The 23,333-nt window shown below is 41.1% G+C and overlaps 1 protein-coding gene across 2 annotated transcripts in view; it reads left to right on the top strand.

Moving 5' to 3' along the window:
- rnf213a (ring finger protein 213a) overlaps positions 1-23,333 on the top strand; it is a 134,508-nt gene that overhangs the window by 84,506 nt on the left and 26,669 nt on the right. For both annotated transcript variants that reach the window (XM_055653841.1, XM_055653840.1), the window contains exons 40-49: positions 3,278-3,398; positions 3,799-3,899; positions 4,907-5,089; positions 6,844-7,016; positions 8,932-9,031; positions 15,898-16,009; positions 17,556-17,754; positions 18,325-18,521; positions 20,909-21,031; positions 22,679-22,789. In XM_055653841.1, coding sequence (XP_055509816.1) covers positions 3,278-3,398; positions 3,799-3,899; positions 4,907-5,089; positions 6,844-7,016; positions 8,932-9,031; positions 15,898-16,009; positions 17,556-17,754; positions 18,325-18,521; positions 20,909-21,031; positions 22,679-22,789 — 1,420 coding nt within the window. The remainder of the gene's footprint in view (positions 1-3,277; positions 3,399-3,798; positions 3,900-4,906; positions 5,090-6,843; positions 7,017-8,931; positions 9,032-15,897; positions 16,010-17,555; positions 17,755-18,324; positions 18,522-20,908; positions 21,032-22,678; positions 22,790-23,333) is intronic.

Here is a 23,333-nt window from a genome sequence, read left to right as displayed (position 1 = left end):
CACGGTAACTCTTTCTTAAATCCATCCAGTGACTTTGCCTCCACTGCCCTCTGTGGCAGGGAATTCCATAAATTCACAACTCTCTGGGTGAAAAAGTTTTTTCTCACCTCAGTCTTAAATGACCTCCCCTTTATTCTAAGACTGTAGCCCCTGGTTCTGGACTCGCCCACATTGGGAACATTTTTCCTGCATCTAGCTTGTCCAGTCCTTTTATAATTTTATATGTTTCTATAAAATCCCCCCTCATCCTTCTAAACTCCAGTGAATACAAGCCTAGTCTTTTCAATCTTTCCTCATATGGCAGTCCCGCCATCCCTGGGATTAATCTCCATTTCAAATGGGCACTTTACAAGACTCATTAAGTCAGCAGTAAAGTAGTGGTTCTGGCAGGTCAAAATACTTGAGCGGAGAAGCTAAAAGGAAGCATTATTTGGTTGCTGGGAACGAGAGAAGAAAAAGACAAGAAATATACAGAGATCAAATATCTTGATCAAAGGGGAGGCAAAATACCCATACAATTAAGCATAAAGAAGATTCATCATATAGGATTATCAAAGATTGGATAGATAGATATATCCAGATTGTAAACAATGCACAGGGAGGAGTTAGTGTGCAGAGATCAAAGTTATGTTTGGTGGTCTGTAATTGGCTGATGGAGGTAGAAATTATGCAACTAATATGCAGAACCAATGAAGCCGATTTGAAGATTAACATGCTGGGGGGGATTCCAGGAGCTGCGCAAAGAAACGGTAAATTAATGGAAAGACAATGCCAGGTTCACCTGCAGAAAAGAGGGAATCAAGTTGACATCTATTGCCAGTCCTATACCAGCAACGGTTAAGGAAGTGTCCAGCAAATGACAGCATACTTTTGGCGCAGTATACCAACAGAAGTACGTAAATGACAATGAATACTAGAAAAGAAGATGAGAATAAAAGTCATTTGGCAATAGTCTAGTAGGTTCCAGACGGACAAAACAACAGGATTAGATCAGAGTGCAAAGTTAGAAGGGGAATGGCGGGAAATTCTGTACATCTTGTATTAAACATAAAACAACTGGAATTGCTGGAATCTCTTCACGGGTCAGGGAGGATCTATGGAAGGAGAAACAGTGAACATTTCTGGTAGAAGACATTTTAGCAGTGTCCTAATGAAGTCTTCAATCTGAAGTCTAACTCTGTTTCTCATTCCACTGATACTGCCTGGTCTACTGAATGTTTCCAGCCTTTGTTTTTCATTTGGACTTGCACCAGGGAAATCAGGGATAGTATCAAAACAAAAGATGAAGCGTACAAATTAGCCAGAACAAGCAGCCTACCAGAGGACTGGGAGAAATTCAGAGTCCAGCAGAGGAGGACAAAAGGCTTAATTAGGAAAGGGAAAATAGATTATGAAAGAAAACTGGCAGGGAACATAAAAACTGACTTCAAAAGTTTTTATAGATATGTGAAGAGGAAAAGATTAGTTAAAACAAATGTAGGTCCCTTGCAGTCAGAAACAGGCAAATTGATCATGGGGAACAAGGACATGGCAGACCAATTGAATAACTACTTTAGTTCTGTCTTCACTAAGGAAGACATAAATAATCTGCCGGAAATAGCAGGGGACCGGGGGTCAAATGAGATGGAGGAACTGAGTGAAATCCAGGTTAGGCGGGAAGTGGTGTTTGGTAAATTGAATGGATTAAAGGCCGATAAATCCCCAGGGCCAGATAAGTTGCATCCCAGAGTACTTAAGGAAGTAGCCGCAGAAATAGTGGATGCGTTAGTGATAATTTTTGAAAACTCTTTAAATTCTGGAGTAGTTCCTGAGGACTGGAGGGTAGCTAATGTAACTCCGCTTTTTAAAAAGGGAGGGAGAGAGAAAAAGGGGAATTACAGACCAGTTAGTCTAACATCTGTGGTGGGGAAAAATTCTGGAGTCAGTTATTAAAGATGGGATAGCAGCACATTTGGAAAGTGGTGAATTCATTGGACAAAGTCAGCATGGATTTATGAAAGGTAAATCATGTCTGACGAATCTTATAGAATTTTTCGAGGATGTAACTAGTAGAGTGGATAAGGGAGAACCAGTGGATGTGTTATATCTGGACTTTCAGAAGGCTTTCGACAAGGTCCCACATAAGAGATTAGTATACAAACTTAAAGTACATGGTATTGGGGGCTCAGTATTGATGTGGATAGAGAACTGGCTGGCAGACAGGAAGCAAAGAGTGGGAGTAAACGGGTCTTTTTCAGAATGGCAGGCAGTGACTAGTGGGGTACCGCAAGGCTCAGTGCTGGGACCTTAGCTATTTACAATATATATTAATGATCTGGATGAGGGAATTGAATGCAACACCTCCAAGTTTGCGGATGACACGAAGCTGGGGAGCAGTGTTAGCTGTGAGGAGGATGCTAGGAGGCTGCAAGGTGACTTGGATAGGTTGGATAGTGGGCAAATGCATGGCGGATGCAGTATAATGTGGATAAATGTGAGGTCATCCACTTTGGTGGCAAAAACAGGAAAGTAGACTATTATCTGAATGGTGGCCGATTAGGAAAAGGGGAGATGCAACGAGACCTGGGTGTCATGGTACACCAGTCATTGAAAGTAGGAATGCAGGTGCAGCAGGCAGTGAAGAAAGTGAATGGTATGTTAGCATTCATAGCAAAAGGATTTAAGTATAAGATCAGGGTGGTTCTGCTGCAGTTGTACAGGGTCTTGGTGAGAGTATTGTGTGCAGTTTTGGTCTCCTAATCTGAGGAAAGACATTCTTGCCATAGAGGGAGTACAGAGAAGGTTCACCAGACTGATTCCTGGGATGGCAGGACTTTCATATGAAGAAAGACTGGATAGACTCGGCTTGTACACGCTGGAATTCAGAAGATTGAGGGGGGGTCTTATAGAAACTTACAAAATTCTTAAGGGGTTGGACAGGCTAGATGCAGGAAGATTATTCCCGATGTTGGGGAAGTCCAGAACTAGGGGTCACATTTTAAGGATAAGAGGGAAGTCTTTTAGGACCGAGATGAGAAAATCATTTTTTACACAGAGAGTGGTGAATCTGTGGAATTCTCTGCCACAGAAGGTAGTTGAGGCCAGTTAATTGGCTATATTTAAGAGGGAGTTAGATGTGGCCCTTGTGGCTAAAGGGATCAGGGGGTATGGAGAGAAGGCAGGGATGGGATACTGAGTTGGATGATCAGCCATGATCATATCGAATGGCGGTGCAGGCTCGAAGGGCCGAATGGCCTACTCCTGCACCTATTTTCTATTTTTTATGTTTATCTTTCAGATCTGGGTGGCGGAGAATATTTTCATTGTCACTTTTTGTGGAGCATCTCATTTTGGGAGTTGAAGAAATACATAGTAAATTGCAGAACATGGTTGTAATCTACGCTGTTCGACTTGCAAAGGTACGGTTATGTGTTATGTATCGCTCTTACTGTTTTTATTTACCTATGGTGTTTACTTACCTGCAATTTAACATTGTGCAGTAGTCATGATAATTTACCAATCAAGTTTAAAAAAACAAAATATTTTTCACATTGCAATGCTGCTGGTGTCATTATGTTTGAATGTAATTTAAAGTAATAAAGACACAGTATAATTTCATTGACTAACACAATATTTTTGCATGTCTGAATGGTAATCAGATGTGCTATTTCCGTGTTAAATCAGCTGATATCGTTCATGGCTTTGGACTTTTTAATCAGTAGAATATGAACATGGTTATTTATAAATGTCAGCTTTTGTAAGCCAGTTAAATAAGGCTGGCATTATAATTGTATTTGATTCCAATTTTTACTTTTGCAGAGTCTGAACAGTAACTCTGATTTGAGATCGCAAGATCCCTTTCAGGCTGTGATTATGATCCTAAGGGATTGCAAACGTGATGCAGGATGTCTTTTTTTCAGGTAAGAGAGTTTGTACAATAATTATCAGGTACGTGTTTTAATTTCCACGAGTTACAATGAGCTCATTGTGTCACTCTCACATTTGTAATACATGAATGACCTCTCAAGGTTGTTGAGGGGATAAATTTCTCTCTTGAAATCATGTACTGTACAGTACAAGCAAAGAATGTGCACTTTGAGGGGAAAAAAAAGTTGCTGGAGGAACTAAATGGATCATGCAATGCGGCACGGTTGCGCAGCAGTAGAGTTGCTGACTTACATCATCAGAGACCCCAGTTCGATCCTGACTACGGTTGCTGTCCATATGGAGTTTGTACGTTCTTCCTGTGACCTGCGTGGGTTTTCTCTGTGATCTCCAGTTTCCTACCATACTCCAAAGACGGACAGGTTTGTAGGTGTGTGGAGAGCATGGTGTGGACTTGGTGGGCCGAGGGGCCTGTTTCCATACTGTATCTCTAAACTAAACTAAAAATGGCCATGGAGATGAATGGACAATCAACGTGATGGGTCAAAATTCTGCTTCAAGACTGAGGCATGGTTTCAACCTGAAACATCCATTTCTTCCCATGGATTCGGAGTTCCTCTGGCAGCTCATATTTTCTGCTCCAACATCTGCAGTCTCTTGTGTCCCTATATTTTTAGAACATTCCCTAAAATATGGCATTCCATCGCTAACCAGGATATAAATTTGCATTTCAAGCTAATCTTTTTGCAGTTTTCTGATTTCAGGCTGCATACAGATCGCAAGCAAATTGATAGAAAGCAAATTGTACATATTACTAGGCATAGCTAAAAATACAGGATTTCTTAAGTTATTATCTGAAGAGCTCTCAAAAGGTCTGCATGTAATTTAATTTTACTGTTGAAGGTAGACACAATGCTGGAGTAACTCAGCGGGGACAGGCAGAATCTCTGAAGAGAAGGAATGGGTGACGTTTCGGGTTGAGAGCCTTCTTCAGACTTTTTCAGACTATTCATTTTATTGTTGATCTTTTATTGTATTCTAGATACGGTCTGCAAGAATGTTCAGTTTGCTTTGGAGAACTCAACAATCCTGTATTGCTTCCATGCAATCATCTTTACTGCTTAAACTGCATTAAGCAGTGGTTCGCATCAGGAGATGTATACTGCCCATGTTGCCGCACTGCTGTGGCTAATGATTATGTACCAGAGGCATCCGAAGAAATAAGGTATTCTATAGGTGTTAAGAAATTGGTTCATTACAATTTATTAGAACAAAAAGTAGGGATTAATGGGTCTCTTTCAGAATGGCAGGCAGTGACTAGTGGGGTACCGCAAGGCTCGGTGCTGGGACTGCAGCTATTTACAATATACATTAATGATTTAGATGAAGGTATTAAAAGTAACATTAGCAAATTTGCAGATGACACAAAACTGGGTGGCAGTATGAACTGTGAGGAGGATGCTATGAGGATGCAGGTTGACTTGGACAGGTTGGGTGAGTGGGCAGATGCAGTTTAATGTGGATAAATGTGAGGTTATCCACTTTTGTGGCAATAACAGGAAGGCAGCTTATTATCTGAATGGTGTCAAGTTTGGAAATGGGGAAGTACAATGAGATCTGGGTGTCATTGTACATCAGTCACTGAAAGTAAGCCTGCAGGTACAGCAAGCAGTGAAGAAAGCTTATGGCATGTTGGCCTTCATAACAAGAGGAGTTGAGTACAGGGGCAAAGAGGTCCTTCTGCAGTTGTACAGGGCCCTGGTGAGACCACACCTGGAGTATTGTGTGCAGTTTTGGTCTCCAAATTTGTGGAAGGACATTCTTGCTATTGAGGTAGTGCAGCGTAGGTTCACGAGGTTAATTCCCAGGATAGCGGGACTGACATATGTTGAAAGAATGGAGCGACTGGAATTTAGAAGGATGAGAGGGAATCTTATTGAAACATGTAAGATTATTAAGCGATTGGATGCACTAGAGGCAGGAAACGTTCCCGATGTTGGGGGAGTCCAGAACCAGGGGCCACGGTTTAAGATTAATTGGTAGACCATTTAGAAACTTTTTCACCCACAGAGTTGCGAATCTGTGGAATTCTCTGCATCAGAAGGCAGTGGAGACCGATTCTCTGGGTGCTTTCAAGAGAGATTTAGATAGAGTTAAAGATAGCAGAGTCAAGGGATATGGGGTGAAGGAAGGAACGGGGTACTGATTGTGCTTGATCAGCCATGATCACAGTGAATGGTGGTGCTGGCTCGATGGGCCTAATGATCTACTCCTACACCTATTGTCTTATTGTCTAAATAATGATCGAGCGCAACAAACTTGATCTTGCTAGTAACACAAAATATATTTATTTACTGAGAGGATTCTTCATAATTCATTTGTTATAAGATTTGCAGTTACTGGTTTGGAATGATAAGCCAGAATCAGATTACAACACAATTGTAGCAAGGGTTGTTTTACTACTTAAGTAGTAGCTACATTACTGTTGATTTCTTAATCTTTGGCACTAATGAAAATCACGAACCAGGCCTTACTGATGTAAGGTCTTGAAGGCATATTTCCCAGATTGAGTATTATGTGCATATGAAACATTTTAAACATAAAAATAATTAAAGAAATTATATTAATCAAAATTAAAAAATGATTGTTCTTTATTTGAATTTCCTCATATTCTTGCCACTGCTTTTAGTTTGGTTTAGAGATGGGAATTAGTTGTCAATAGTGAAACTTATTGTTCGCAATAATTTCTAGTTAAAACCAGCATTTTGATGAATTCCTTACTTAATATTAGAATAAAAAATGCAAAACTGAGTCCATCAAATGCAGACTCACTGCATGGCTTCAAAATCATTTAGTGTACACTAAATTTCTCAAGCAACTTTGAAAGAAAATAACAATTTTTTGGATTTTTTAAGGTAACTGTGCTATATGACAGTACTGAATATTTACACTGCCATGATTTTTTTATTTCTATTACAGTGAAGCTGTTTCAAAAGTAATCCTATTTCGCAAGAGGTGTGATGCATTTTTCATAGCTTTGGTTTCCATGGTCTGCTTCAAAGATAACTCACCACCAACAAAAGAAGTGGTTCGCGATCTACTGTCTCTGCTACTTTTTCTAAAAAAGACAGATTCCAGCGCCTCAGAGAAAGGTTAGACTACTTTGGAAGTGTATGTATTTCCTATTATTTGGGTTTGTGGGGTGGTTGCACAGTCTGTTTAGTCTCCTCACTCATGTAACTGGGTGACGAGAGTCCAGGGTGAAAGAAACTTGATAGGAATTAGAGTAGGTTTAAGATTTCATAATTTGGTTGGATTCAGTGCCTGTGCATGGATATCAGTCAGTGGGAAGATGTGGGGTGATTTGAGGGAGAGCCATCACAAGAGGTGAGTATGTAATCAGAGGATCTACCTGATGTAGTTGTACTGATAGTGATAGTGTTTTTCTTTGTAACTAGCCTATACTTTCTGTGGGCTACACCTGCATGATGGAAAATCATGGCAATGGCATTGAATATTGCTGGATCTGGATTCATTATACCTGTCCAGATGCCTCCATGCATTAGCATGCCAGATTCACATTGGTGACAAAAGGGATAAAAGAAGTCTGGAAGACATTATTAGGTTGATCAGCATCTATGGGCATATGATACAATAGAACTTTATTTATCCCAGGAGGAAATTGATTTGCCAACAGTCATAAAACACAAGATGCATGAAACATGAAATTAAAGTGTTGAGAGGAAAGGATTGGGAGGATGTGCAAAGATTGGGGTGGGGGGGGGGGGGGCAGTCTACCCCATGATGAAGGGGGAGGAGTTGTACAGTTTGGTAGCCACAGGGAGGAAGGATCTCCTGTGGCATTCTGTGCTGCATCTTGGTGGAACCAGTCTGTTGCTGAAGGTGCTCCTCAGGTTGACCCGTGTGTCATGGCGGGGGTAAGCTGTAATGTCCAAGATGCTCCGCAATTTGAGGAGCATCCTCCCCTCCAAGACCACCTCCCATGAATTCATCTGTAGTTTAACTTGGCATCATGTTCTTCATGGGCAATGTGGGCCAAAGGGCTTGTTCCTGTGCCATACTGTCCTATAAATGTTCTGTGTTCTATCCACCTAATTTTCTGGGTGGTGAATGGATTGAAATGTGGGAATGTGCATTATGTGCATCAGAGGTGGAGATGGAACAGATTACTAAAGGGGTGCTGTTAAAACTACCTGTGCTTTGCTGATCTGGTAGTGTCTGATGCTACAGAATGTAATTGAAATGGGAAGTATTCTGTTACTCAGTAAAGGTGCTCTTCATGTAGAATTAAAGGAAAAAAGTTGGTTAACTGGGCAAAGTTGAATGAGTTGGTTAGTTAAAACTGAGTCCTAGCTACTAAAGTTTCTATGTGCATTGATTTCAATTAAAAAATTATCAGCTATGCTCTCTATGAACAATGAAAGTATTAAGAAAGATTAATAGTTTCAGTATAGTTTAATTTATTGTCACGTATACCGAGGTACAGTGAAAAGCTTTTTTTGCATACTAACCAGTCAGCAGAAAGACAATACATGATCACAGTCGATCCATTTGCAGTGTATAGATACATGATAAGGGAATAACAAGGTAAAGCCAGCAAAGTCGAGTAAGGATAGTCCGAGGATCACTAAAGAGGTAGATAGTAGTTCAGCACTGCTCTCTGGTTGTGGTATGATGATTCCGTTGTCTGGGAATAAACTTTTTTGTAAACAATGATATGAGTGTTTGTTTCTATAGAGATAATTTAATATTGTTTTCTGTCATGGGCTCTTCTGGAATGGGAGATCTCCCCATAAGTGATATTTTCAAACTGGTTGTGGGACCTTTCATTGCAGGTTTGTTCCCACTTCCTGCTGTGAAGCAATTGCTTTGGCATTTACTTTAGCAGCTTTCAACTCATTCAGTCGCAGGGAAGCAATTGTTTTGTTTGTTCAATTATGCTACCAGTACTGTAAAACAATACTTAGTACTTAATCTCACATTGGTCTCAAGCATTGTATTGGTTAATTTCACTTTCTACATCAGTAGCTTTTTGTTTTCCCATAGTTTGTTCGTATGCTACGAGACATCTTTCACCATTTGATGAGGCCGCTGATCAAAATCCTGTTGTCCGTTCCATTGTTCTTAAACTGCTGTTGAAATACAGGTACAATCTATTGATTGGTATTGGTATTACTACTGGTTTGTTGTAAAACTAGAAAAAGTTATGAAAAAGGAGCGGTATTAGATGTGAATATTGAACTTCCATTCCAATTATTTCATTACAACAAAAAAAATAAATGATGGCAAGAAGTCTACATGAGAATTGTGATTTAGTAAATGCAATCTGTTTTTTAATTTCATGTATGTTTTTAAAAGTACCTGGTAAACTCCAAGCAAAATAAATGGGGAAATCTCACGAGTTTTTTTTCCAAAAGAAAATCAAGTGCTGTTTACCACCAATATTTAAAAAAATAGTGCTTGTTGTGTCTTAATTACAGTAGTGGCCATGTTTTTTTATTTCAGGAATCAGCATCAGATTAACAAATGTTAAGCTTATGCTTTGTGTATAAATCACCAGAGAGAGGAAATCCTTTCTGTTTAATCATATTTCTCTTGATGCAGTCTCACTGGTCAGGATATTTACTACTTCAATAGAGAACATCGGGTTCCAAGGCGATTTTCATGTTACAGTCTCGTGGTCTTGTTTTATTTATTTTCATATATTTCAAGGGTTTCATAGGTTTGCTTCTTCTGATATATTGGTTTCTTAAAAGTTTAAGTTGTTCCAGAGAAAATCCAAAATGAGTTGGAAGTGATTTGTTTTTGGATTCATCAGTGGTTTGAATGAGTTTATTTCAATATTTGACCAACATTCTTTGAGTTGTGGTCATTCTCATGATGATCATTAATGGTGTCTTTATTTTATATTTATTATTGGTATGATGGTTTTAAACTTTGCTTGGTTTGTTAATGATTTTTGTTATGATTTTGTAATGCTTATTATTCTGAGGAATAAGATGTACATATATTAGGAAATATGGTGGTTGATTGGGGATAGTCAGCAGAGCTATGTCCATGGCAGATCATGGATCACAAATTTGAATTGAGTTTTTAGAAGATGTAACCGAACGTCAATGAGGGCAGGGCAGTTGATGTCGATATGCACTTCAGCAAGGCCTTTGATAAGATTTCATGTGGTAGGCTACACTGGAAAATTAGATCACATGGGATCCAGGGAAGCTAATTGAATGCACAATTGGCTGGATAGTAGGAAACAGAAATTGATGTGAGGGGTGTTTGAACTGAGGCCTGAGACTAGTGGTGTACCACGTGTCGGTCCTGGGCCCACTGTTATTTGTCATCTATGCCAATGATTTGGTTGAGTATATACAAAGTATGGTTAATAAGTTTGCAGATGACACTAAAATAGGTGATGTTGTAGACAATGAAGAACATTATCAAGAATTATAGCGGGATCTTGATCAGTTAGGTAAGTGAGCCGAGGAATAACAAATTGAACTTGAGTTAGATAAATGCAAGATGTTGTATTTTGTTGAAGTTAAACCAGGACTTTCACAGTGAACGGCAGGGCCATGGGGAGTAGAACAGAGGGACCAAGAAGTACACGTACATAATTCCCTGAAAGTGGCACCAGAGGTGTTTCATTATGTTCTGTCTCTATCTGGACGATACATAATGGACGATTAAAGCAGCTTTGCTTACTTGAACTTTATTGGCTTTGTGCAGTTCATCCATCTGCCTCTGTACCCTTATCTGCAACTGGGCCACAAGCCCAGTGTCACCTCTAAAACAGTCCCCCGTACAACAGTAAAACAGTCCCCCGTACAACAGTACTTAAATAAACAATCCTATTGTTACATCTTTCTTTTTCTTTTTTCAAGTTAAGTCTCTTCCCCTTAGGTATTCTAGTGCAGCAAACTTGTACCATATGCTCTGCTCATTTACAACAGATCTAACAACATAAACAATAATAAATCAACAGTTCAAAACATCAGTTTTTTCCCACAAGTGCATAAACAACACATTTTCCTTTCATAGTCCATACTCTAATCACTGAGTATAGTCTGTCAGGTAGCGGGGTCTGATAACTTGTCGACCTGACCTGGTGACCGTGCCTTGGTTCTCTGCTGGGCCATCTGGCGGTATGGCCGCCTCAGTCACTGTTGGTGTGGGCGTGTTTTGTGTTGGTGTGAGCGTGGTGGGATTGTGTCTGAGGTGGCGACGATTTCGTCTCAGAACACCTCCTGACTCTAACTCCACCTCATACGATCTATGGCTCACCTGTTGGACCACTCTCGCTGGTCTCCAGCCCTTGTGTGTATCACAGGGCTGTACTCTCACACTGTCCTCTCTTTTCAGAGTGTCCATGTCTTTTGCTGTGCGGTTGTAGTACTTTTCCTGTCTCTGTCTTGTATTTCAGTCCCTGTTCATCGTGTGTTACCTCTGGCTTCAGCAGAGTGTCCTTTGTGGGAAGCAGGGTCCTGGTCCTCCTGCTTAGGAGTCTCTGTGCCGGGCTTGTGTTGAGGCCCTGGCTCGGTGTGTTGCGATGATCCAGCATTGCCAAGTACGGATCCTGTCTCGCTGCTGCAGCCTACAGCATCAGGCGCTTGGCTGTCTTTACCGCTGACTCCGCCTTCCCATTACTCTGCGGGTATCCCGGCGACGATGTACGGTGTTCAAAACCCCACTTCTGGCTGAAGTGCTGAAACTCTTGTGATGCATACTGGGGTCCATTATCCGAGATAACAATGTCCGGAATCCCCTGTCGGGCAAAGTGTGCCTTGAGTTTTTTGATCACTGTGTTGCTCTTAGTGTCAGGTAGATAATCGACCTCCCAAAAGTTTGAATAATAATCCACTGTTATCAGATAGTCTTTATTGTGAAAGGAGAAAAGGTCCGTTCCTACCTTGGCCCAGGGTCTGCTGGCCATGTCATGTGGATGTAGTGTCTCTCTTTGTTGCCTTGGGTCCACTGACCTACATATGTCACATTTGGCGATGAAGGTCTTGATCTCCTCATTCATTCCAAGCCAGTATACACACTCCCTCGCTCGCCTCAGACATCCTTCTACTCCCAGGTGAGAGGAGTGGATCCTGTGAGTGATGTCCACCCTGAGTGCGTCAGGTATCACGGCTCTGTCCCCTCGGAACACTATGCCGTCCTGGAAACTCAGTTCATCTTGGAACGTGTGGTAGTGCCTGATGTCACTTGGTAGGTCCTTTTTTCTCTTGGGCCACCCTGACAGAATTCTGTTTACCACACTCTGTAACTTTGTGTCATCGTTTGTTGCAGCCCTGATGGCACTCAGCCTCTCTGCTGAAATGGGTAGGTAGCTGACCATGTTCACAGTCTCGATATCTGTCTCACTCTCTCCCTTAGTGCTCTCTGGTAAGTATGCTCTACTCAGCGTGTCTGCAAGTAGCATATCCCTGCCTGGAACATAGGTCACACTAATATCATACTGCTGCAGTCTGAGTAGCATTCTCTGCAGTCTCTTAGGTGCACTAAGTAATGGCTTTCTGTGTATATTTTCTAGAGGCTTGTGGTCGCTTTGTACTGTGACCTCTCTACCATAAGTATACTGATGGAACTTTTCCATCCCAAACACTATGGCTAAGCATTCTTTCTCTATTTGGGCATAGCCCCTTTCAGTTTGTGTGAGTGCCCTACTACCAAATGCTACCGGTTTACCTTTCTGTGTCAGGGCGGCCCCCAGTCCCGTGTCAGATGCATCACACTGAAGTGTCAACTCCTCTTCCTTGTTGTAGTACTGTAGAACTGGTGCTTTAGCGATTTTGTCTTTCAGTCTTTGAAACGCCCCTTCTTGGATGTCCGTCCATTCCCACATGTTCTCCTTGTGCGTGAGTTGTCTCAGAATCTCAGAGTCATCTGAAAGGTGGTCATAGAACTTCGACAGATAGTTGACCATCCCAACTAATCTCTGTACCCCTTTCACGTCCGTTGGCCTTGGCATCCCTCTGATTGCCCGTACTTTCTCCGGGTCAACCCTCAGTCCCTTGGCCGTGAGCAGATGACCTATGTAGGGTACCTCTTTTTGTCTGAGCTTGAATTTGTCCGCGTTCAGCTTGATGTTACGCTCTCTGCACCTGGTTAGAAAGCGTCTGACTTTCTCGTCGTGGTCCTTTCCTGCCTCCTCTTGTGTTGCTCCTTCCCCCGTGATTAACACATCATCTGCTATGACGCAGACTCCTGGGAGGCCCTCCAGGGCATGCATGAGCTTTCTTTGGAACACTTCCGGTGCTGGGCTTATTCCCATCGGCATCCTTAGCCAACGGAAGCGACCAAATGGGGTGGCGAATGTGGTAAGGTAGCTCGACTCTTCCTCTAGTTTGACGTGCCAGAAGCCTTGCTTCACGTCGCAGACTGTGAATACTTTTGCCTTTGACATCTCCGGCAGGATGTCATCTATAGTTGGGAGTGGATAGTGACTTCTTTTTAGTGCCCGATTCAGCGGTTTTGGGTCTATACAGATCCTCAGCTTCCCATTAGGTTTTCTCACTGCGACCATGCTACTGATCCAGTCAGTGCTGCGTTCCACTGGTGTGATTATCCCTCTTCTCTCTAGATCTTTGAGTTCCTCTTGTAGAGGTGTCATCATAGCTACAGGCACTCTGCGCTTTGGCAGTTTCACTGGCGGTACTCTGTCATCTATCTCTATTCTATATTCACCCTCCATGCAGCCATCTCCAGTGAACACATCCTCAAACTCTTCATTTATTTTGACCATGGTCACGGATTTGCCACTTTCTCCCTTTGTCACTGGGCTCGGCTCTGTCTTCACTATGTTGTCTATAGCCAGAATATTCTCGTACTGTACTTTTATCAACTTCATTGCCTCGCTGGCTTTTCTGCCCAGTAAAGGGATTCTACTACTCTGGTCAACCACTTGAAACTCTAGTCTGTACAGCTTGTTGTTTCTGGGGTTTCTGACCTTAACCTTACATGTACCCAGAGGAGTCAACTTGGTCTTGTTATACATCACTAGCACTTTATCAGTGTGCTCTAACTGTGTGTCTGGGTTTAGTAGATCGATGGGGATGATATTACAGGTGGCCCCACAGTCTATCTGGAAGTCAACTAACTTTTCCCCTATCTTCATTCCTGCAAAGAGCTGCTGGCCCTGACTGTGGCTGTTTTTAACCTGGTTTACAGTTTCATCCTCTCTATTTGCTTCAGTTATACAGTTGACATCCTCATAAGAGTCACTGTCACTAGTCTGCTCTGTAACTGCATGCACTTTCTTAGTTTTCCTACTGCTCGCTTGTCTTGATCTGCACTGAACTGCAAAATGATTTTCCTTCCCACACCTCTTACACTTTTTCCCAAAAGCTGGGCATTTTTTCTTATTCCTCTCGTGTGTTCTACCACAAAACTTGCACAGTATCTCATTGTCTTTTTGTCTCTCTTCTGCCTGTTTCAGTGCATGTACCTCCTCCACTGTCTGTCCTTGCAGTGTTCTGCTATTCTCCCTTGACAGCTCTGTAGCTCTACAAATGTGCAGGCATGTCTCAAGAGTCAGCTTCTCTTCCCTGAGTAATCTCTCCCTCAGTGCTGAGCTATTTGTACCACACACAAGTCGGTCTCTAATCAAAGAATCTCTAATGTCCCCAAAGTTGCAACTACTAGCAAGTATTTTCAAGTCTGTTACATAGCTGTCCACGTTTTCATCCAATCCTTGGTTCCTCATGAAGAATCGGTACCTTTCCACAGTCTCGTTTACCTTTGGGTTGCAGTACTCATCCAACTGTATGATCATTGAACTAACTGTGGTCCTCGCTGAAGGGCTAGCACTCGACAAAGTTGCCCAAAGTTCCCTGCCTTTTTCTCCGATGAGATAGTAGAATAGCTTGACTTTTGTGGTCTCTACGGCATCTGGCATGGTAAGGTCTATGTACAGTGTGAACTCCTCCTTCCAACTTTTCCATGACTTTGCCAAGTTGTTGGAGTTCAAAACCAAAGTTCCAGGGGGTCTTAGTCCTTCCATCGCTAGCTAATGTTTTTTTTTCTTTCTAGTGTCTTTTTTTTTTCTTTCATAGACAATTTTCGACGTCCACCGCTGCCACCATGTTTCATTATGTTCTGTCTCTATCTGGACGATACATAATGGACGATTAAAGCAGCTTTGCTTACTTGAACTTTATTGGCTTTGTGCAGTTCATCCATCTGCCTCTGTACCCTTATCTGCAACTGGGCCACAAGCCCAGTGTCACCTCTAAAACAGTCCCCCGTACAACAGTAAAACAGTCCCCCGTACAACAGTACTTAAATAAACAATCCTATTGTTACAAGAGGTAGATAAGGTGTTGAAGAATATTTTTGGCACTCTGGTCTTCACCAGTGATTATATTGAGTACAGACGTTGGGATATTATGTTGCAATTGTTCAAGACAATGGTGAGGCTGCACTTGGTATATTGTGCTCAGTTTTGGACGCCTTGCTAAAGGAATATACCATTAAACTGGAAAGTGCAGAGAAGATTTTTGAGGATGTTGCCAGGTTTCAAGGGGCTGAGTTAGAGGGAGCAGTTGGGCCAGATAGGACTTTATGCCTTGGAGCGTAGGAGACTGAGGGGTGATCTTATAGGCGTATAAAAAACATGAGGGGTATAGAAAGGGTGAATGCACACAGTTTTTTCCAAGGGTTGGGGAAATCAAGAATTAGAAGGCATAGGTTTAAGGAGAGAAAGGAAATATTTAATTGGAACCTGAGGGTCAGCTTTTTCACACAGTGGTGGCATGTCTATCGAATGAGCTGCCAGAGGAAGTAGTCAAGTGCAATAACAACATTTGAAAGGCATTTGGACAGGTACACAGTTAGGAAAGGTTTACAGGATATGGGTCAATCATAGGCAAATGGGAAAAGCTTAAATTGATCCTTGATCAGCATGGACGAGTTATACCAAAAGGCTGGTTTCATGCTCTAAGACGGTGACTCTATAAATTCCAGTTTTCAATATTTCATTAATTTAAAAAAATGTTTATCTTTCAGTTTTGATGACATTAAAAATTACCTGCAGGATTATCTATCTGCATTTCAAAACACAAATATATTTCAAGAAAATGAGACTGACCTCTATGCATTGTTTCTGAATTGTTTGGAGGTATGTTTATCCTGTGTCATTGCTACTCATCTTGATTTAGTTACACTATAATACAGCATAAGTTCCCAGCAGTTTCTGGAGTAGAGCCGGTTACATTTTCTGTTTGCTATGTAAACGATTGATAGTTGCCAATATTTTCTTGATGTCATGATGTATGGTTGATGTTATTGAAGTTATTCCTGTTTTGGACAATACATAATCAATGATTGCACATTATCCCACAATATTCCACAGGTTGCTCCACGGAACAGGCATCCTTTAATAAAAACTGGAAGTTGAACTTTGATTTTTATTATTAGCGGTTGGTTATGGGCCTGTCCCACCTAGGCGACTCTTTTGGCGAGTGCCAGAGACTAGTTTTAATGGAATTCACCTACGACACCTGGCGACAACCTACGACAGCAGTTACGACAACATCTACCACAACCTATGACAGCATAAATTGTTGCCATTGTCGCCGAAAAATTTTCAACGTGTTGAAAATTTTGCGGCAGTCGCCTGTAGTCGTCCAAAAAATCGCCTAAGTGGGACGAAGTTCATGAAAAACACAAAATAATTTACTATCAGTAAAATAATTTAATTCAAGTAAATTAACTTAAAAAAACTATCTGGTGAGTTGATTTTGTGCTGGTGCTATTTTGACAATTACTTGTTCCTTTGCTACTGAAACTCTAACAGATCCTCATTTATAAACTGATTTAGATTTGTGATTGTGATTTGTACACTTACAAATGTCATAAACACTGAGCAACCTGAGGGATATTGTGCAATATTGTTGTATTGTACAATACAGGGAGATATTGTGTGAGGAATACCCTCAATAACATCATCCAAAAGCATCAATCAAGAATCATGACATCAAGTAACCTTGGCAGCTATCACCTTAAAAAATCGTCTTGTATACCAAGCCAGAAAATAAAACTCAAAGTATATATCCAGAAATTAGAATTCTCTGCTCAAAATGATGGTGGAGGCCAGATGATTATATATATTTAAGGTACAGGTACAGATTAATATTTGTAAGATTGAGAAATTAAGGGTTATGGGGGAATGGGCACAGAAAAGGAATTGAGGCTGGGATAGGTTATCCATGATCATGTTGAATGGCGGTGTAGGCTTGAGGGACCAGGTGGTCCACCTCTGCTATTACTTTCTTTTTCTTTTTTTTTTTTTTTTTTTTTTTTTTTTTTTTTTTTTTTTTTTTTTTAATATTTTATTTTATTAGAAGTAAGCGCAGTCATATGGCACCAAAGTGCCTAATATATATTTTCATAATACATTTTATGTACAACTTTCTTTTTCTTGTGTACCATTCTAACACCTCTGTCTTTAGTAACAAATGTTGCATTTTCAGGGCTATCATTTAGACATTGTCATTTCTGTGCCGTAACCTGAACAGTTAAATTCAACCATTTGTATGTCAAAGAGAATCTGTGTAACTCTTTCATCCATTCTTTCTTCAATTCTTACTCGGAAAGAATATAGGATACATTCACTTTCAGTAATGTATATATGTAATTAATAAGCCATTTTACTCCATGTTTAGGATTCAATTTACGAAAAATCTCAGTGGTGTACAGTGCAAGAAAAAATTGCATATCTAGCCCAGGAGGGTGAATTCCTTCAGATGTACATTCAACATAAGAGGAAACAGATGGCAATAGAAAAGCTACAGATAATTGCTCGGATTCGCCTCTGTTTTGACACTGCTTCCCAGCTACTTTGTGAATCGTGTGACACACTTGGTAATACTGGATTCTATCTTTATTCAATCCATCGTTTGAGAAGAGCATGATCACTTTGCGTCCAACTAGATTGGTCAACACACCAATATTTAAAATTTGCTGATCTACATTCCCAAGAACATTTCCTCTGTACACATGTACACAAACAATATGTGGGATATTTTCAGTTCTGGTCTTTGATTTGACATCATTTAACTGAGCAATAACTAATAATAGTTGTAGGGGCTAGAAAGAGCACACTTCACTTGACTTCATGTCAAAATATTCAGTGAAATGCTGAATCTCCTTATACTTCTATGAAAGTCGAGGCGCAGCCTTCGTGATTACATGTATGTGCTGAGCTCAGGACAGGTCATCAGAGATGTTACCACCCAGTAATTTGAGCTGCTAACTCTTTCCACTGCCAACCCACCAGTCAAAACTGACACATGTATCTGATGCATAACAATGCCAATTTCCATCTATCAATATCTTTAATTAACAATAGAAGTAATTGGTAAGCATAAATGTATTCTTAATTTGGTAGATGGGCCATGTTAAACTTTATTTTTTACTGATTTGTATTTCCAGATCAGGATTCAAAATATGCCCGTGCAAAAGAAACTTTCCTACATTGCGTTAAGAGTGTGATTCTCAATCGAGGAAATGATTGGTTCAAAATTTATCTTGTGCGAAAGTTGTGTAGTCTAAATGGAATAGAGTTCGTCCAGGAGCTCATAATGAATGACCAATTTTCATGGATCTTTCCCAAGGAAGTTTTACAAAGGGTACAAATAATAAACTGTTCATTATTGACCCATGGTTGGTTTGGTTAAGATTAGTTGCAATTGTCTTCTTTGTTTTAGTTGAAATTGTTTCCTTCTCATGCCAGAAAACTTGAGTAAAATTACAAAAATATATATTTTTTCTTAATATGTTGCTTCTGCTAGTATGTTGTAGCCCATTGTACTGCACCTTTAGGATTCTACTCATGAAATATCCTGAAAGAAAGAAAGACATTGCAAGAAATAAATATTTATCTAGTCTAGCCCATGAGGGAGTATTCCCACAGATGTACATTCAACATAAACAGGCTACAATAGAAACATAGAAAATAGGCGCAGGAGTAGGCCCTTCGGCCCTTCGAGCCTGCACCGCCATTCAATATGATCATGGTTGATCATCCAACTCAGTATCCTTTACCTGCCTTCTCTCCATACCCCATGATCCCTTTAGCCACAAGGGCCACATCTAACTCTCTCTTAAATATAGCCAATTAACTGGTCTCAACTACCTTCTGTGGCAGAGAATTCCACAGATTCACCACTCTCTGTGTGAAAAATCTTTTACTCATCTTGGTCCTGAAAGACTTCCCCCTTATTCTTAAACTGTGACCCCGTGTTCTGGACTTCCCCAACAGCAGGAACAATCTTCCTGCATCTAGCCTGTCCAACCCCTTAAGACTGTTGTGAGTTTCTATCAGATCTTCTGAATCTTCTAGGAAAGTAGAAGATCTTCTAAATCTCTCAACCTTCTAAAACCTCAATCTTCTAAATTCTAGCGAGTACAAGCCGAGCCCATCCAGCCTTTCTTCATATGAAAGTTCTGCCATCCCAGGAATCAGTCTGGTGAACCTTCTCTATACTCCCTCCACGGCAAGAATGTCTTTCATAGAAATTAGGTGCAGGAGTAGGCCATTCGGCCCTTCGAGCCTAGATTAGGACCATTTCCTCAGATTAGGACCAAAACTGTACACAATACTCCAGGTGTGATCTCACCAAGGCCCTGTACAACTGCAGCAGGACCTCCCTGCTCCTATACTCAAATCCTTTTGCTATGAATGCTAACGTACTATTCGCTTTCTTCACTGCCTGCTGCACCTGCATGCCTACTTTCAATGACTGGTGTACCATGACACCCAGGTCTTGTTGCATCTCCCCTTTTCCTAATCGGCCACCATTCAGATAATAGTCTACCATCCTGTTCTTGCCACCAAAGTGGATAACCTCACATTTATCCACATTATACTGCATCTGCTATATCCAAGTCACCTTGCAGCCTCCTAGCATCCTCCTCACAGCTAACACTGCCCCCCAGCTTTGTGTCATCCGCAAATTTGGAGGTTGCATTCAATTCCCTCGTCCAAATCATTAATATATATTGTAAATAGCTGGGGTCCCAGCACTGAGCCTTGCGGTACGCCACTAGTCACTGCCTGCCATTCTGAAAAGGGCCCGTTTACTCCTACTCTTTGCTTCCTGTCTGCCAGCCAGTTCTCTATCCACATCAATACTGAACCCCCAATATCGTGTGCTTTAAGTTTGCCTACTAATGCGGGACCTTGTCGAAAGCCTTCTGAAAGTCTGATATAACACATCCACTGGTTCTCCCTTATCCACTCGACTAGTTACATTCTCGAAAATTTCTATAAGATTCGTCAGACATTATTTACCTTTAATAAATCCATGCTGACTTAATCGAAACTTAATATTTGTAAAGTGCATACATCATACCTCTTCCTTGAACTCCTTTGTGGTTTAATTAATTTGCATCAGCTCAGCATTCTGGAGTGGTTCGCATAAGAAAAGATGCTATTGCTATACAGAAAATACATAATTTTATTTAAGTATATATGAAATTTAGCTAGGAAAATTTGATTTTCAGAAAACATCCAGACATTAATCATTTCCTCAGATTCTACACAAACACTTCTTTAACCACATAATAGATCTAATAACAGCACATCTGGTGTCAATTGTTAAATTTGAAATACTTTGGACTAAGAGGCGAGGGAAGTTTAAAATTATTTCTTATTTTAACATAGAATGAGACAGTTAAGCCTATTGAGTACATTTCAGCTCCTAACACCGAAGTTATTATTTCCCTGTTGCCCGACAATTTATTCTTTCCCACATGTCCCTCAAGTCTTCTGTGAATCTTTTGCCCTTACTAACACTAAGGCATATTGTGTAGAGATGATAAATAGCTCAGTGATATAGATAATGTTGCCTTTTTTAAGAGTTTCTGGGCAACCTTTAATTATCATGGAAATATATCCAGTAACATTCAAAGGCCTTTGAATGAGGTATGAAAATGGGGAAAAAGTAATGGATTATGAAGAAATGTTGCAAAATCTCCTGAAAATTACCTTGCTTTATCTTTTTTTTGTTTTCAGAGAGAGAGTACTGGCCAAATTGATCGTTACATTGCATGTGGCAAAAATTATCAAACGCTTCGTGATGCTTTATTCAAATCCTTTGTTTCGAGTGAGCCTAAAAGTATTGAAGAAGCTAAAAAGGTATGAGCCAAAATACCTAAAAGTAAGTTGGCCTTGAAGCCAGAATATATTTGCATTCAATTGAAGTGAACTAGCCTAATGCTAATTGGAGTTCAACACTGGTGAAGACTAAAGGGCCTGCTCCACATGGGCCGTCACTTACGCGACAGGCTGGTAATGACAGTCTTGCGAGAGTCATGCGCCCGCACAGCAGTCTGGAGCACGTGACGTCATTTGAAGATGGACACAAAATGCAGGAGGAACTCAGCGGGACCGGCAGCATCTCTGGAGAGAAGCAATGGATGATGTTTCGGTTCGAGACTTCTTCAGTCTGAAAGAAGGGTCTTGACCCGAAACGTCATCCATTCGTTCTCTCCACAGATGCTGCCGGTACCGCTGAGTTACTCCTGCATTTTGTGTCTATCTTCAATTTTCTTGGCCCCGCTCTGGTAGTAGGAGTGGGGGGGAGCGGATCCAGATCCGCAACTGCCGTGAGCCCCAGGCTGAGTTGGACGATCGTTTGCCTGCTTCTGCTGCTGTTGGAGGTGAAACGTTGCGTCTTGGGCCAGGGTCTTGGGCCTGTCCCACTTTGGCCGTCAGTTATGCGACAGGCCGGTGGCGTGCGAAGATTTCGTGCAGGACCAAGTCCACACTCCTCCACATCACTCCATGCGCCCGTCCCCGTGTCCTCGTGTAAATCATGGGAAGTTGTCATTTAGTAATTAAAACAAATGAAATGTTAGCTTTTGTTGCAAGAGGGTGGAGTATAAGAGTAAGGAGGTCTTGCTGCATGGTGTGAGCACACATGAGCTATTGTATTTAGTTTTGGACTCCTCGGGTAAGAAATCGTATACATGCCATAGAGGTGTTGCAGCAAAGTTTCTTTAGATGGATTCCTAGTTACGAAGTTATATTATGAGAAAACGTTGAGTAGAATGTGCCCATAGACGGTGGCGGAGTGGTAGAGTTGCTGCCTTACAGTGAATGCAGCACCGGAGACCCCGGGTTCGATCCCGACTATGGGTGCTATCTGTTTGGAGTTTGTACGTTCTCCCCGTGACCTGCGTGGGTTTTCTCCGAGATCTTCAGTTTCCTCCCACACGCTAAAGACGTACAGGTTTGTAGGTTAATTGTCTTGGTAAATGTAAAAATTGTCCCTAGTGCGTAGGTTAGTGTGCAAGGATCGCTGGTCAGCGCGGACCCGGTGGGCCGAAAGGCCTCTTACTGTGTCTCTCAACTAAACTAAACTATATTACAAGTAGAAGAGATTACCTCATCAGATTCTGAAATGGCATGAAGGAGTGGATATTTGGACAGTGTATCTTTTGGTGGGGGGAGGGAATCTAGGAAGGAGAACAGTGAGTGGCAGGATTAAGGATTTGCCTTTTAAAATTGTTCTGGCCCAAAGAACTGTGGATAAGAGTAATTAATATATTCAATGCTGAGGTAGATTTTTGGATTACAGAGGAATTGAGAGTAATTAGAATCAGATAGGAAAGCTTGATTTGAGATCAAGGACCAGATTAGCTTTAACAGCTTCTCCTATTTGTTATGTTACTATGTTTGGAAGGATAGGCTGGACAATAGAATTGTCCGAGTTATTTCTGGAGTGTATGTGATTGGTTGTTCTGCTTTGAAGTAATCTTAACCAAAATTACTTTACATTAGGTTTGCAAATGCTCTTCCGAAGAGAAAGGTGCTCATATGACCCTCGCAATATTCCGGGAATTCACTATTCTGTATGCATCAAGCAAACCAAGCGACCATCCAAACAAAGATGTAAGTCTGGATAATGTGGATTGGATATTAAGTAGCCTGAACACAATGTTGCTGTTTTCTGCTTGTAAACTTTTATATTTACAGAGCATGAGTGATAAGGAATGTTTTATGGAACATAGAAGAGTACAGCCTAAGAACAGGCCCTTTCCACAATGTTTGTACCGAACAGAAGCAATATCCCTCCAATCCCTGCATATCCAAAAGGATTTGCTTTTTAAAATTGATGCCATGATCATATTCAATGGTGATGTTGGCTCAAAGGGCTGAATGACCTACTCCTGCACCTATTTTACTATGTTTCTAAAGCCTCTTAAATGTTACTATCGATCTGCCTCAACCAGCACCTCTAGCAGTGTGTTCCAGGCAATCTCCACCCCGTGTGTGAAAATATATATACAGTACTCTCCATACCCTCTGATCCCCTTAGCCACAAGGGCCACATCTAACTCCCTCTTAAATATAGCCAATGAACTGGCCTTGACTACCCTCTGCGGCAGAGAGTTCCAGAGACTCACCACTCTCTGTGTGAAAAAAGTTCTTCTCA

Source organism: Leucoraja erinacea, chromosome 23, assembly GCF_028641065.1.
Source record: "Leucoraja erinacea ecotype New England chromosome 23, Leri_hhj_1, whole genome shotgun sequence".
In the NCBI taxonomy this organism is placed as follows: Eukaryota; Metazoa; Chordata; class Chondrichthyes; order Rajiformes; family Rajidae; genus Leucoraja; species Leucoraja erinaceus.
Note: the sequence above shows the minus strand (reverse complement) of the source record. Positions and strands in the feature narration are given on the sequence as shown.